This window comes from Loxodonta africana, chromosome 22 (assembly GCF_030014295.1).
Source record: "Loxodonta africana isolate mLoxAfr1 chromosome 22, mLoxAfr1.hap2, whole genome shotgun sequence".
Lineage (NCBI taxonomy): Eukaryota > Metazoa > Chordata > Mammalia > Proboscidea > Elephantidae > Loxodonta > Loxodonta africana.
This window is the reverse complement of record NC_087363.1, coordinates 34,675,478-34,691,042: the sequence shown is the minus strand read 5'-3', so window position 1 is coordinate 34,691,042 and position 15,565 is coordinate 34,675,478. Positions and strand designations below refer to the sequence as shown.

General features: G+C 48.3%; 1 protein-coding gene across 1 annotated transcript in view; it reads left to right on the top strand.

The window, feature by feature from the left end:
• RUVBL1 (RuvB like AAA ATPase 1) overlaps window positions 1-11,192 on the top strand; it is a 47,013-nt gene extending 35,821 nt beyond the window's left edge. The window contains exons 9-11 of the mRNA XM_003409727.4: window positions 5,653-5,755; window positions 9,557-9,648; window positions 10,632-11,192. Coding sequence (XP_003409775.2) covers window positions 5,653-5,755; window positions 9,557-9,648; window positions 10,632-10,791 — 355 coding nt within the window. The 3' untranslated portion in view covers window positions 10,792-11,192. The remainder of the gene's footprint in view (window positions 1-5,652; window positions 5,756-9,556; window positions 9,649-10,631) is intronic.
• The last annotated feature ends 4,373 nt before the right edge of the window (window positions 11,193-15,565 follow it).

The window sequence follows — 15,565 nt, the reverse complement described above, 5'->3', positions numbered from 1 at the left end:
TTTTGTCCTCCTGGGGACATTTGACAATGTCTGGAAATATTGTTGGTTGTCACAACTTGGAGGTGCTATTGGATCTGGTGAGTAGAGGCCAGGAATGATGCTAAACATTATACAATGCACAGGATAGCCTCTGACAACAAAGAATTATCTGGTCCCAAATGGCAACAGTGCCACAGTGGAGAAACTTGAGTATAAAAAGAGGAACGTATTCACAAATGAGCCAACTTAATAAACACCCACTCATTCATTCTCCCCCTCAGCATTAGCATGTGTCAGCTCTGCTCTCCTTCTCTCCTCACAGAGCTGCCCTTGTTGAGCAGGCCTTTCTGATTGTCAACTCAGTGCAAACACCATGCAAATCAGTTGCAAAGTAACATTGTAAATCTTGCAAGGTGCTTTGAATATGAAAGAATGAACAAGGTCCCATGGGAACGGTGCTGATAATTGCAAACATGACCTCTGTATGTTTATGATATGAAGGATTGGAGGGGAGGACTTTATATAATTTTGTTGGAAATTTTAGGCCAAAAAAAAAAAAAGTTCATAACTGATTTATTTTTTGTTTGTTCTACAGATTAGTGCATGGTTATGGTTCAAACTTGTTTTGTTAAATGTGAGTTAATGTAAACTTTTTTTCTTTAATTTTTTTTGTTCGTTTTTGCGATAAAGGCAACCAACGGTATACATCTCTTTAAGCCATTTAATATGAAATTCAGGCCCTGGTTTTGAGGAGATTCTTAAGTGGCTTTTTTTGTTGTACCAATTATCCTTAGATAACAAAGCTCTTTTGTGCTTAAAATTCATTTGACCTAGATGTAGGACATGAAGCATTAAACGTTTAATTTGGGAGCAACACGTATGGTCAAGAGCTGTTAAATATTTGGTGAGAAAAATAGCACAACTGGAGGATGATTTGTGAATTTTTTTTTTCTTCCCAGTATCAGGTATGGTGAATCTCCCTTTGGATTAAAAAAAAACAAAGAACCATTGCCTTCGAGTTGATTACAACTCATAGTTGTGACCCTATAGGACAGGGTAGAACTGCTCCATAGGGTTTCCAAGGAGAGGCTGGTGGATTCAAACTGCCGACCTTTTGGTTAGCAGCCTGATTTCTTAACCACTTTGCCACCAGAGCTCCATACTGTTTATTGAGTGTGTTTCGTAAATTCCTAGAAATACAGAGCTGCAGAGGTCCTGGAGAAGTCTCAAGTCCAGATGTAAAAACTGAAACCCAGGAAAGGGCCCTGGGGCTTCCCGGCTTCTGAGGCAAAGTGTGTTCTGCCAGAAGGCTTCCCTGCAGATAGACTCACCCAGGTGGCTACCTTTGTGTTGCTGTGTCTAAAGTAGAGTGTGGCCTTAATTCCAGGGACTGGAAGCTTTTAAAATTTTTTTCATTTAAATTAATTTTGCTTTAAAATGTGAAAGATTCAAAAAGAATATTCTTTGAAATGCCCTAATCTGGTACTCCAACTAACTATTCAGTTTTTTCTGCCATCAACCCCTTTTACTAGTTTCTTGTGTATCCCTCTAGAGTTATGCCATTATTCTCCACAAACACATTTTTAGTTTTTATTTCTGTAACAAAAAGTTATTTGGTGCTTTGTAACAGGCACTACCCTAAACACTTTACAAATATTGACTAATTTAACCTCACTAAACCTTACTTAAACCTTACTAGGAGCCCTAGTGGCTCAGTGGTTAAGAGCTTGGCTGCTAACCAAAATGTTGTACAGTTGGAATCTACCAGCCGCTCCTTGGAAAGCCTGTGGGGCACTTCTACTCTGTCCTGTAGGGTCTCTCTGAGTTGGAATTTACCCAGCGGCACAGGTTTTGTTTTGTTTTTAAACCTGACCAAGAGATGGGTACTGTTACTAGTCCGAGTTTATAGACGAGGACACTGGGGTGAAGAGAAGCTAGGCGAAGCTGCAACGTGAACCCAAGCCGCCTTGACCTCAGAGTGTTTCATCACTCTGCCTTGCTACCTGTCCTCCTCCTTCCTCCCCCCTTGATGGATATTGAGGTGGTTTTCAGCTGCAGTTAGTGTTATCACAAACAGTGCTGCTAATCTTGTACATATGTCATTTTGCACGTGTGTGGGTGTATTGTGGGAAATTGCCTTGTTCCTACAGATGTGCTGTGTTGGATTCCTAGTAGGAATTGGCCCTGTGCTCTCACAGCTGGAAACTGTATCTGGAAGAGGTTCACGAAAAACACAGTTTGGACAATTGCCGAGTGCCAAAACATTAAAATCGATATGAGGCTGAGGCCAAAGTTAGAAATGAACTTCTGGGATGCAAGAATAACCTCCAATTTCAGCCAAAGTATAATCATCATTACACTTGATTAGCAGGAATGTTACGTGCAGGAACACTGATGGCTCCACACTGAGAGCTTCTCCTGTGGGTCCCCGCCCTGTGTCTGTGTAGGATCACACAGCTGCTCCCACTCAGCTGGCCCGTCAGCAGTATCACGGATCCTTTTGCGCCTAGCTCAGTAGAGCTTCGGAAACCATCTTTCACTAATGTGTTTTCTAGAAGAAACTTTTTGCCTAAGATCATAGCTTGGACAAATTTCAAGTGTTTTGTCTTTAATTACTGAAAATGCTTAGCAGCCTTAAGCAGTCTTTTAACAGACTTTATGTTTGAATTTTTAGTCTGTTTCTAAGGGCGTACCTCGCTTTTCTCTAACCTTTAAACTTTGCCTGTCTGTTATTATATCTGAACTGAAGATGATTTATCGTGGGTGTGGTAGAATTGTGGATATTTTTGTCCTTGGGATATTTTAACGTGGCAAAATTGACTTCTTAAGATGTAGGGAATTCCCATATGGGACTTAAAAAAAGACTATGGCCTAAATGGAATTAAATAACTAAAAATTAAATGTAGCTCTTAAGGATTATCATGTCTAGTGTGAAGATTGCAGCACATTAGATACAGAAATTTGAATTGTGAGTTTGATCTTATACTTCTTTTGTTCCTTAAAAAATATGTTCAAGAAATACTTGTTGCTGAAAAAAGATGTTTTCTCTAAAGTTATATTAATATTTGCTACTGATCTAGTTTCCTGTTTATTTTGAAAGTTGTTAATTATTTTTGTACCTAAAATAACACTTTTAACTATTATTCAGTTATGTAGCACTTCTTTTTGCAGTAATAAATAACATTTATACTTAAACTGACTGGATATAATTTCGACAGAATTTTTACTAAAGTTATATTTCTAGAATGTTTGCTTATATTTGAAAACGAACATTCAGAACCATATTTGTATCCATTTCAAAGAAAGGTGATCAAGCAGAATGCGGAATTATCGAACAACGTCGTTAATACCACACACAAGTGAAGTTCTGCTGGAGATCATTCAAAAGCAGTTGCAGAAGTACATCGACAGGGAACTGCCAGAAATTGAAACTGGATCCAGAGGAGGACGTGAAACCTGGCATATCATTGGTGATGTCAGATGGATCATAGCTGAAAGCAGAGCATACCAGAAGGATGTTTATCCGTGTTTTGTTGACCGTGCAAAGGCACTTGACTGTGTGGATCATAACAGATTATGGATAACATTGCAAAGAACAGGAATTCCAGAACACTAAATGGTGCTCGTGATGAGCCTGTACTTAGACCAAGATGCAGTCGTTCTAACAGACCAAGAGGATACGGCATGGTTTAAAATCAAGAAAGGCATGCATCAGGGTTATATTTTTCACTGTATTTATTCAATCTGTATACTGAGCAAATCCAAGAAACTGGACATATGAAAAAGAATGTAGTGTCAGGACTGAAGGAAGACTCATTAACAACATGTGATAGGCAGGTGACACAGCCTTGGCTTGCATACCGAAAATGAAGAGGACTTGAAGCACTTACTGATGAAGGTCAAAGACCACAACCTTCAGTATGGATTATACCTCAACATAAAACAAAAATCCTTACAACTGGACCAATAAGCAACATTATGATTAACAGAGAAAAGATTAAAGTTGTCAAGGGTTTCATTTTACTTGGATCCACAGTCAGTGCCCATGGAAGCAGTAGCCAGGAAATCAGATGACACATTGCGTTGGACAAATCTGCTGCAAAAGACCTCTTTAAGAGTGTTGAAAAACAAGGATGTCACTTGGAGGACTAAGGTGCACCTGACCCAAGCCGTGATGTTTTCACTTCAAATGCATGTGAAAGCTGCACAGTGAATAAGGAAGACCAAAGAAGGATTGATGCCCTTGAATTATGGTGTTGGGAAGAATGTTGAATATACCATGGACTGCGGGAAGAACAAATAAATCTAAATCTGTCTCAGAAGAAGCACAGCTGGAAGCTCATTAGAAACAAGGATGGCAAGACTGTGTCTCATATACTTTGGACGTGTTACCAGGAGGGACCAGTCCCTGGAGAAGGATATCACGGTTGGTAAAGTAGAGGGTCAGCGAAAAAGAGGAAGACCCTCATCGAGATGGATTGACACGGTGCCTGCAACGATGGGTTCAAGCATAACAGTGATTGTGAGGATGACGCAGGACCAAGTAGTGTTTTATTCTCTTGTACATAGGGTCTCTATGAGTTGGAACCCACTCGGGGACACCTAACAACAACGACCATTGAATCCAAAGGACATGCCTTGTTCTTTGTTATATTGATTGGGTATGATGATAAACTCTTGGCAATCTTGCCCAAGTTAGGGATGCTGGAAATGGTGCTGACATAGACCTCAGCACTTCTAAAGACTGAGATGGAGACCCACGTAGCTTGCAGACACTGTGGCAAAAGCCGAGCCTCGTGTTCACACTCCAGCGGGTGGACGAGACTGTAATGCTCATGTTGGGCACCTCTTCTGGCCTGTTCTTCCTTTGGCTTAGCAAAAGTACTTTAAGGGTTCAAGATAAAAATAGGCAAAAGGTATTACCGGTCAGTTCCCAAAAAGAAAATAACTAATTAATATAAAGGAAAATATTCAGATACCTTGTTAGCAATTATGGAGATACAAATTACAACAAAGTGTTACCCTTCCCTCTTTTCCTTAACAGCAAAATATTTAAGAATTAGAATATCCAGTGCTGGCTGTGATACAGTGAAACCAGATGGCTTAAGTAGCTTTGTAAATTAGGACAGTCATTTATCCCTTCAAATAGATACCCGGGGTTGTGGCAGGAATTCTGTCTGGCAGACACTGTCAGAAGTTCTGAGGACTGTTGGTAGCTGTGTGAGTAAAACTTCTTATCAAAATGATAACAGCAATAAAAATTAGAAATTATCTAAATGTTCAACAATTTGGGTTAAGTAATATACTTGATGGATTATTAAGTAAATATTAAACATGATTTTAAGACTGAAGCAACATGGGCACAAGGAAAAAAAATTATGTGCACACTTACTATAATTTGTAAAAATGTGTATACAAATTTTGGCAAATATCTAGGTCATCATTTTTTGAGTATAATTGTAGATGACTCATTTTTCACTTCTCTTTGCCAGATTTCCTCTGATACTGGTATTTGTGGAGATAGTGAAGTTGTTTTTTTAAGCTACCTGAATATTAGTCTGGTTACTCTGTGGTCCTGGCTTTTAGCCTTTTGTCATTGTGAGTGGCTCAACCTGTTCCCAGTTTCTTGTCTAAAAGATACACGGGTGATGTGAGTGATTTTGGCCTTTGCAGAGGCACCGAGGATGTCATTTCTCCTCACGGCATCCCTCTGGACCTTCTGGACCGGGTGATGATTATCCGGACCATGCTGTACACGCCGCAGGAGATGAAGCAGGTGAGCACCCCTCCCCCCTCACTCTGCTCTCCCCTCACTCTCCCACTCACCATCCCGTCACGTGGCTGTGGGTCACACTGCTTCTGAGCTTCAGCCCCCTCACCTGAAAAGTGTGGCGGGCTAACTGGGTAAGGCCTGGAGCCTCATAGACAGCTCGCTGCCTGGGGCCTTAGCTGCGCTTCTCTGCACCCATTTGATGCGGTTTAGGAATAAGACAGAAAACATTGACTCGATGACAGCCATCAGGGAGGCACCAACTTCAGGAAACGGGGGCAGTAAAGTGTGATTTAGTGATAGCCCCAAGCCTCTTCTGCTGAGGGTGAAGCCAGGGCTTTGACCCACCAGAACACACAGGAGGCTGGCTCCAGGGGAGTACAGAACACAGGCCCCTGACCTGCGGTAGTGGGGGAGGAAAGAGTCCTAGTAGTACCTGACGACTTTCTGTTGTAAACCATGTGATCAGTGATGGTCTTTCTCAGGTTGTGGGGGCCGGGCCTGGGCATGCTTATAGCTTTATAGCCCAGAGTCCTTGAGGGCTGTTACAGAGCCACAGAGATGAGCCGTGAAATGGCATCACAGCATAGAGGAACTACCTAAGAATGGAGGTCATAAAACTGACTTTAAAGGGTTAAATGAAGTGTAAGTGGGAGCATTGAGCTCATTGCCTGGCACGTGGCATATGCTTCAGAGCGTGTGCTAAATCTGGGTTAGGCTCAGGGTTGGGGGACTGACAGAGATATGTGTGTCTGGACCGTCCCCTGGGGGGCGTGGTCCCATTTCTCTCTGCAGGAATTGCCTCTCACTTGCTCTGGAGCTTGAGCACCAGTTGTGTGCCAACCATTGCCCAGGCATGTTACACTTAAGACTTCTAGTCCCCTTAACAATACTTCCAGGTAGTTGTTATGATCACCATCTGTTTTATTTTTATGACCATGTCACTGAGCTGGTGAGTGGCCAGTTGAGGATACAAAGCCAGGCTGTCTCTGCAGAGCCCATGCCATCTGCTTAGTGGTAGTGGGTTATGTCCTAGATTGCTGTCCCCCTGGGGTGGCATGCACTGTTCCCACCCTTGCCCCTGAGGGTCTCTTTGCTGGTATAGGTCTCTCCTACTGTGGGGCCCAGCATGGGGCCGTGGCTGGGCTTGAGTGGATCAGGGCCACGCTGACCTCTTGAGTGGATCTACCTGGACCATCTCTTCATGAGAGCACAGGGCCACTTTGTTGGACATCTTGTTGAGTCCTTTGTCAGTATGATTTCTTTCAATCTCAAATAACCCCAGGAGGCAGGGAGAACTGTTACCATTGTCATTCTTAAAGATGAGGATGCTGGGACTTGGGCTCAATGATTTGCCCAAGTGCACAGAGCTAGTGAGTGGCAGGACTGACGTGCACGCGGGCATCTGCTCCTGAAGCCAGCCGGCTGCATGCCTACCAGAACCGTTTCCCCCGGGCAAACATTTGCTCTGGCAGTTTGTCAGCAGGGCCTCTCCTAGACACTCCTGCAGTCCTCCCGCTCCCCAGTGGCTCGTCCAACCTGGCCCTGCCTGGCATTTCTTAGTGACCAACACCTAGAAGTGTCTTGGTGATGCGTTGTCAGAGATCTCCCTTCATAACCCGGATTGACAGAATACGGAAGCAGCTACAGTTCATAACGTTGATCGTGTGTATTATTTGGAAGATAGTGTCAATGACTAGGGGCGCTGTCACCAGATAATGTTCTCTTGCTGTTGGATGGATGCTGACTCGAAGCCAAGGCACTCATTGAGCAGAAGGGAAATTGGTCCCAGGTGGTTACTGGAAGCCTTCCCATCCCTGCTCTGGGTTCTGGAGCCCTGTGTGTCTGCTGGAAAGGCAGTCACCAGCTCACACGGCTTCACAGACACCCTCAGGCCTCACAGCTGCTTTGGGATCCACTAGGGTTTGTAGCTCAGGAAGAGTGAGAGTTCTCGGGTCACACAGGGAATAAGCAGCAGGACTGGGGTTGCCACTGAGCACAGTCCACACACCCCTGGGAAGGGTCTACCCCGTGCCGGGAGAGCAGGGCCCCTGTTAGGCTTCTCTCGGGTGAAGAGGACAGATGGACTGTGGGACAGGCCTTGTTTTGTGCTTGGCAGTTCAAGTAACAGTTGTAGCGCTTGTGCTGGAGCCTGGGGTAGGTTTAAAAAAAAAAAAAACTAAATATAACTTGTGTACTCTGCCATCAGTGCCGACACCCTCCTAAACTATCCCTGTGGGTTAGTAAATGATTACAGATCTAATTTATGAACTGTCCGCTTCCGAGCGGTCTGAAGCAGGAGCTCTTGTGATTGCACTGACCAGTCCGGAGACAGGGAGAGCGGGGCCCCTGGTGCTCCTGAATCCACATCTCCGATTCTCTGCAGCTCCCGAGGGCTAACCGCTCAGGCCAGAGTGCTCTCCTGTGACCAGGCCCAGGGTGAAATGCGTCCATCTCCTTGGAGCCTCTGAAGGCTCCACAGAAGTCACACACTGGCAGCCCACTAGCCAAGCAGATAAGTTTTACATGGCCTTGGCAGTGTTTGTGAAGTGTGTTGCCAAAATTTGGAAATTAGGACATTTCCTAAAAGTATCTGAGTTCCAATCTACTCGGTGCTCCCTTGTGGCACCGAGCCTTGTTGACAGCATCTGGCCTTTGCCACTGCAGGGCCATGGTTGCCTGAGCTGAAGGCCACTGCCCCCCAGGGCACATATATTCTCTCACTACCACCCTGTGCCCCACCTCATGCCCTGTAGGACTTTATCCATTTTTAGGCACCTGGCATGCTGGCCAAGCCTTACCAAGCCATCAGACTAAACCCCCACCCCTGTAGCTCCTGCCCTGGCCTCTGCCTGGAGAGTGGAAGTGGGGCTTAGGGAGTGGCCGCTCAATAAACCTCTGGGCCTCCTTTTCCCTCCTCTTGTGAGGCTTGAGTCTGGGACTAAGTCTTTTCCATTTTCTGTGCCTCTACCTCGGGTGTGTTTTTATGGCTTTAATTTAAACAAGTGCTTCTTGATATCTTGTTTACAAAGCTGCCAAAGTGAAAAATTCCCGTATTATATGAGGCTCGAAGTCTTCGAGTTATCTCTGCTCCACAACACACAACATCATTATCCTGGAGGCCTTATCACTCAGTGCTGGCGCGGCTGTGGGCCCTGGTGCCACAGCAGTGACTGCCCAGCGCCAACCTGCTCCTCCAGCTTCACCCAGATCCTCCAACTGCAACGAGCAGCAGCCTCTTCTTGATAGATTAGATATCTCCCACTGACATTATGAGGGCTGCTAAATCTTTAAAAGTAACTTTTTTGATTTATTTAGCCATCATATTTATCAAGCAAATAAAAAATGCCTCTTCTTGCCTGAGTGCTTAGAGGTGGTGGTACCCATGCTGGAGGGAAGGTTCAAGCCTTGGAGGAGCCCGGGAAGGGGGTGGACAGTGATTTGGAAGAGACCACAGTTCTGTGCCTGGAGGCTGCAAGGGAAGGGTGCTAAGACACCCACCCAGTGGGGCAGGACGTTGAAGCAGGAACCAAGCTGCCCTGGTGGGTACCCTCTTTATTAGGAACATAGCTGCTGGACATAATAGCATTTACTTTGAAGATGGCCCGGTGTCCCTAAGGTGTACAAGGCCAGCAGTCCTGGGCAGGAGCCAACGCTCTGGCCACCACCCCAGGTTTGGGCCTCTGCCTCACTTGCAATGTAGGATGAGGAACACTGAGCAAAATTGTTTCTAAAGCACTTTATCACTTTATGAACGGGAAACTTGCAGTCAGTCATTGTTGATCATGTTTTTTTCTCCTCTGAAAGATCATTAAAATCCGCTCCCAGACAGAGGGAATCAATATCAGTGAGGAGGCGCTGAACCACCTAGGGGAGATTGGTACCAAGACCACTCTGAGGTGAGCCACCATCCCGGGCCTGTTTCTGCTGGGCTGCTTCAGCTCCAGCAGGCCTCCCCAGCACAGCCTGTGGGGCCTCGCTGGGGCTGGGGCCCTTTGGACGAAATCAAGACAGACATCCCTCGAAGGGCATGGGACCTTGTCTGCTGTCAGCGATGTGGTGGGCCTTGTCCCAGGGCACTGCAGTTTAAGGTACGGGGGATACTTAGATGATGGTTTTTAAAAAGTTAGAATATCAGGTGAGGTCCCTTCTACAGTGAGTCAGATGGAGTACGCCTGGCAAAGGAGGTGGACAGAACCAAAGGTTAGTGTTCAGGGCAGGTAGCTCCCTAGCCTAGGCCCTGCCTTCCCCTCTCCTCTGCTGGGTCCTGTTCTCTAGGTGCCTGGTGGGGAGGGTGGAGGGCAGACATAGATTGTTCTCCAGCAGCTCACCAGTGTTCCTCATGGGTTTCCTGACTCCTTGTAAAATCACGACTTCACAGTTCTCGGCCCTTCCCTATTTCCGTTTGAGTCAGTTCCTTCCTCCTGGGCTTGAAGGCAGAATTGCAAGCTTTCGTGTTGGGAGGGGCGATGCTTTTAAGAACTACACATATAATGCCTTTGGATGGGGCAGGTACTTCCAGTTGGCCGTGTGTGACATTTCCCTGGCATGCCTTGGCCTTGCCTACCTAGCACCTGTGCCCAAGTTTGCAGTTCCTTTCAGGTAGCAGTGGAGTTACTGCCTATTTGGAGACCTTATAGACTGCCACAGATTTGGAGAGTAGGACTTATGTCATATTGGTGGCTTCTCCCCCTCTTTAATGGGGTCATTACTGCAGATCTCTGAGGAGAGACAAGTGCCTATCTCCTTTTCTGCTGTGCCCGCAACAACTAGCACACGCTGGATGCTGGGCTCAGCACCTGTGTCAGTGCTGACTTTGAGGGAGGAGAGCCCCCTCTGAGTGGCCCCTGTTTTACTCTTGCCCTGGCGCTGTCCACTGTAGGTACTCGGTGCAGTTGCTGACCCCGGCCAACTTGCTTGCTAAGATCAATGGGAAGGACAGCATCGAGAAGGAACACGTTGAAGAGATCAGTGAGCTTTTCTATGATGCCAAGTCCTCGGCCAAAATCCTGGCTGATCAGCAGGATAAGTACATGAAGTGAGCTGGCTCTGGTCTTCTGCAAGGAGAGACTCCCAGTGTGCCTGCCTGGTCCAGTCTGCGTGCAGGAGCTTTCCCTGGGCAGGGGCTTCTTCACATGAAGACACGGTTGGCAGCATTGCCATTTCAGTGTTGAAAGTATTGCATTTTTAAATTATCACAACTTCTCCTGTGGCTGCTGGGAAGGAATCCTTCCTTACCTAGTGTGTATTCTGATAAATCGTTATAGGTTGTTTTAACAACATCTCTTTTTAGAAGTATCTGTTTAAATTTTTTATTTTAGAACCATTTAGATTTACAGAATTATCGTGAAGATAGGAGTATAGCAAGCATCCCCCATTTTTGACATCTTACATTAGCGTGGTCCTTTTGTCACAATTAACGAACCAATATTGGTAGGTTATTGTACTTTACTTACACTTCTTCAGTTTTGCTCACTCTGTCCTTTTCCTGTTCAGGATCCCATTGAGGACACCACATGACATTTAGTTGTCTTCTCCTAACAGTTCACCAGCCTGTAGAGAATGTCCCTCCTTGTGTTTTTCTCATGATTAAACAGGGGTAATAGGTTTTTGGGAGAAGACCACACAGGTAAAATACCATTCTCATTACATTACATCAAGGGTATATACTGCTGACATGACTTACTTCACTGTTAATGTTGACCTTGAGCACCAGTGAGGTAGTGTTTGTCAGGTTTCTCCACTGTGAATTTGCTCTTTTCTGCCATACTGAACTCTTTGGCAGGAAGTCACTGTGCATAGCCCACACTGAGGAGTGGGGAGTCTGCTCTACCTCCTTAAGGGCGGAGTATCTACCTAAATTATTTGGAATTCTTGTGCCTGGAAGATTTGTCTCCCCATTTATTTAATTAGCCAATCATTTATATCAGTCTGGACTCGTGAAGTTTTGTTTTACACTCTGGGTTATAATCCAGGACTACTTTATTTTATTGCTCAGATTGTTCCAGCTTTGGCTTTTGGGAGCCTTTCAGTTGGTTCCTGTGTCCCTTTGACAGGCCCCTGTTATTGTGACTTCACTTTTTCAGTCCACCGAGTGGTGCTTTGAGCCCCTTGATCAGAAGGGGACGTGACAGTGTCCGACTCTGCACCATACTGGGTTGTGCTTGCCCTCTGCCAGGCCCAGTCTGTGTCCTGCTAGCTGTGTGCCTGAGACAGGACTTAGCTTCAGGGAAGCTAGCCTTGGTTTTCTGCCCTTGCAGGCAGGATCTCAGTGCTGTCATTCATTGGACTAACCAAGACGGGACTAACCAAGATGGTCATCTTGATCCAATCTTTGTTCAATCTAAACTAGCCATCAGATCCTTGTGGGCCAGGCGGTTTCTCCCCAATTAGTGACGATCACCTATTGGTGTGTCCAGGAGGGCTGACAATCCTAGGGGATTCCATTCTGCTGTCGGAGAGCCCCCAGCCAGGCCCCGTTGCCAGGATGAGTTTTCTTCCAGGGTGCCTGGCCCCCGATGAAGATCCCAAGCAGGGGATGGTGAGTAGCTTCCAGGAGTCAGGCCTGAATGGTGCCACCTGTCTGGCTGGCCATGTCCTCTGAGGACGTCCATGTCTCTGGCCTTCCAACTCAGGCCCTTTTAGAAAAAGAGATTGTGATAACTAAGATGTGCCAAGAGCTTATCGTGTGGTAGGTAGCTTATTGTGTGTTAACGCTTGGCATTTTGTTTTGCCTTCACAGTAGCCCTGTGAGATTGGTGTGTAGGTGCTGTTTTCAGCCCGCTTTACAGAATAGGAAAATGAAGTGCCAAGGTTAAGTCACTGCCCCTCTCGTAGGTGAGGGAAGCAGATGTGAAATCTGTGTGGCTGCCCTGGCTACGGTGCCTCCCCGAGTGTGTGGAGCTGTCAGTACTTAGCAGTTGGTACAGGGGCCTTCACGATGGGACTTCTGTCCTAGGCAGGTGAGGAAAGCAGGGTTAGGTGCCGGAAAGGTGCCTTGCCTAAGGCCTGATCCCCCAGAGGACAAGAACCAAGCCTTTTGCTTCAGCCTGCGAAAGCTTTCACAGTGTTTGAAGAGCAGGGTAGGTGGAAGCAGCAGTGACAGCAAAACTCACAACCGCAGGTTGTGGTAATGTCTTCCCCAGTTGCCTGGGGGTGTGCTGGTGCCCACAGTGATCCTGGTGCGGAGAGCAGACCTACCTGTTGCTGATCACAGGTGATGTGAGGCTTCGCTTTCCTGAAGCCTCAGCCCTGGTTCTTGTCCTCGGCTATCCTGGCCATGGGGGTACCCAGGAGATGGCCCACCTCACTCATCTGTGCTCCCAAGTGAGGGAGATGGTTCTAGGTAGGTAGGAAGGTTGGGTTATTTTAATTTCCCTCCGATTTTTTCCAGTGGGCCTGTGATTATTACATTAATCTTCAGGCGAAGTTTTTACGACCGATCCCTTGCTGTCTGTGAGAAGTTTCTCCATCCATTACCAGAGGGAAACAGACCCTGGTGGGGAAGAAAATATTTGTTACATCTTATCAGGCTGACACGCAATCTAACAACAATTACAGCAGCCCCATTTTTTGTACTATTTCAGCTCCAGCGTGAAAAATTGTTCTAATATTAAAGTGAGAAAGACTGGGGGCTGGTCATAGAAAGTGGTTGAATATTCCAAGCTCCATACTGTGGGCTCTCATGGGTGCCTCCCGCAGAGCCCATTGGGTGACTGAGGAGGGAAAAAAAAAACCAAACCCACTGCCGTCTAGTCGATTCCAACTCATAGCAGAAAGTGTACACATCAATCCAGCACCCTGTCTCCTCTGCTAATGGGCCAGAGGTGTGTGTGTGAGTGGGAGGGCTCTGAGAGATGGTGCCTGCTGGTCTCCTTCATTTCCTCCATGCAAATGCCTCCCCACCCACCTTACCATTTAGGGCTGCTAGGGCTGCGCTCTCAGGCTGGTTTGTAGGCTGTTTGGTTTTTTAGGACACACCAGGAAGTGACTTCTTGGTTATGATGCGAACCTTTTTCAGTCGTTTCCCTACTAAAACAGAGTTGTGGAAGGAGGTCACACTCCCTGTTGACCTGTCTCAGACCCCAGGGCTGATGGTCTGCCTGGGAAGCAGCAGACGTTTGTCAAATACCCAGTGCTCGCTCCTCAGACCTCACTGGGCTGGGCAGCTGCACCGGGCCCTGAGAAGCCTTGCTCTGGAGGGATTCTGGGCAGAGGCGGCAGGTGGGAGACGGGAGCAGAAGGGGTCTGGGGCTCGGCAGGCGGGGACTTGGTCTTTGACTATCTTCACCTACTCTGTTCAGCCCTTGGCCCTGACTGAGTAAACGCCTTCCTGTCTTTGGTTTTCTCATCTCTAAGATGGGACTATTATTTAAGATGGGACTGTATATCCTGTAGATTGCATGAGGGTCCGTGAGGTGACATGTGGCTGCACTAGGCCCCTTAAGAGATCAAAATTCAATAGCATTCGCAATCCCTGTGCCTCTTGGCATAAGAGAAGGTCACAGTCTATCACATAGGAGCTGGAAACTTGTCCCCCTCCCTGTTTCAAGTAGCCCGGCTGGAAGGACCCTTTAGAGACCTTCCTTGTGGCTGGATAAAATCCCTGAGAGTCACACAGCTCTGGGAGCAGAGAAGAGCGGGCAGAGGCACGGGCTTTCCTCAGTGTCCTTGACTTCCAGGAGCAATGCTGTGCTGGCTGGACGCCGGCACCCCAGCTGACTCGGAGCTAGAGTGGTGTCCACCACTGTCCACCTGGTCGGCTCATCTATCCATTCACTGCCTGCCCAGGCATTCATCAGCCTCCCTCCAGCTGGGGTTCTCCCATTCATTTTGGGGACAACAGGCCCGTGGGGATAATGGGCTAGGCAGGGCTGCTGGGAAGCACAGGGAGTCAGAAGCGGGTGGGCCGTGCGTGGGAGCTGGCCCCTTGGGGCTCTGTCCCTGGGCTCTGTCCCCAGCCTGGCCCTGTCGCCCCTCCCGTCACTCTCGGCAAGCGCGGTGATTAATGGCCGGGCAGGCCCGCCGTCGGCGCGCGTCTAGGCGGCGATGGATGCGGCTGTCAGGCCGGCCCGGCCGCGTTGACCCCGGCCCCGGCCAGGCGGGAACGACGCGCGATCAATCGGCGGCGCACGGCGGGCGGCGGCTGGACCGGTGCGATAAGAGGGGTGCGATGGGCTCCCGCTGATTGCCGGCGGCCGGTTGCCCCGCTGACGGCCCATTCATCGGCCGCGCCCCGCCCGCCCCGCCCGCCGCGCGGCGCGATAAAGCTGTCAGCGCGCGCCGTGATGAATGACGCCGGGCCAAAGGCAGGGGAGGCGGCTCGGGCGCAGCGCCCCGGCGGGGCACGCTCCGCCCGCACACCGCCCGCACAGACGGTCCACGGCTCTCCAGGCGGCCCCGCGGGCAGGGCGCAGGCAATAGTGGGGTGACAGGTGCAGGGGGTCTACGCTGACAGCGCGGCTTCCACACGAGACAAGCCACACGCGTCCGCAGGACCCGGTGCTACCCGGGACGTGCTCGTGTTGGGCCAGGGCCCAGGCGCCAGTCCCCATGTTCTGGCGCTCGTGCACAGGGTGGCACGCGGGTCAGTGGGACTCAGTGCAGGGTGGCTCCCGTGTGTGTGTGTGTGCGTGCGTGAGCACAAGGGCACACTTAAAATGACCTCGGCCACCAGGGCCATTAGCCTCCTCGGCCTCCGCAGGTCTTCCCAAGGACCCAGCCACCTTTCAACACCCCAAATCCGACCCTGTCGGGCCCCTGCTTAAAGCCCTTCCACACTTCCCCAGGGCCAGCTGCAAGGCTCGAAGGCCCTTG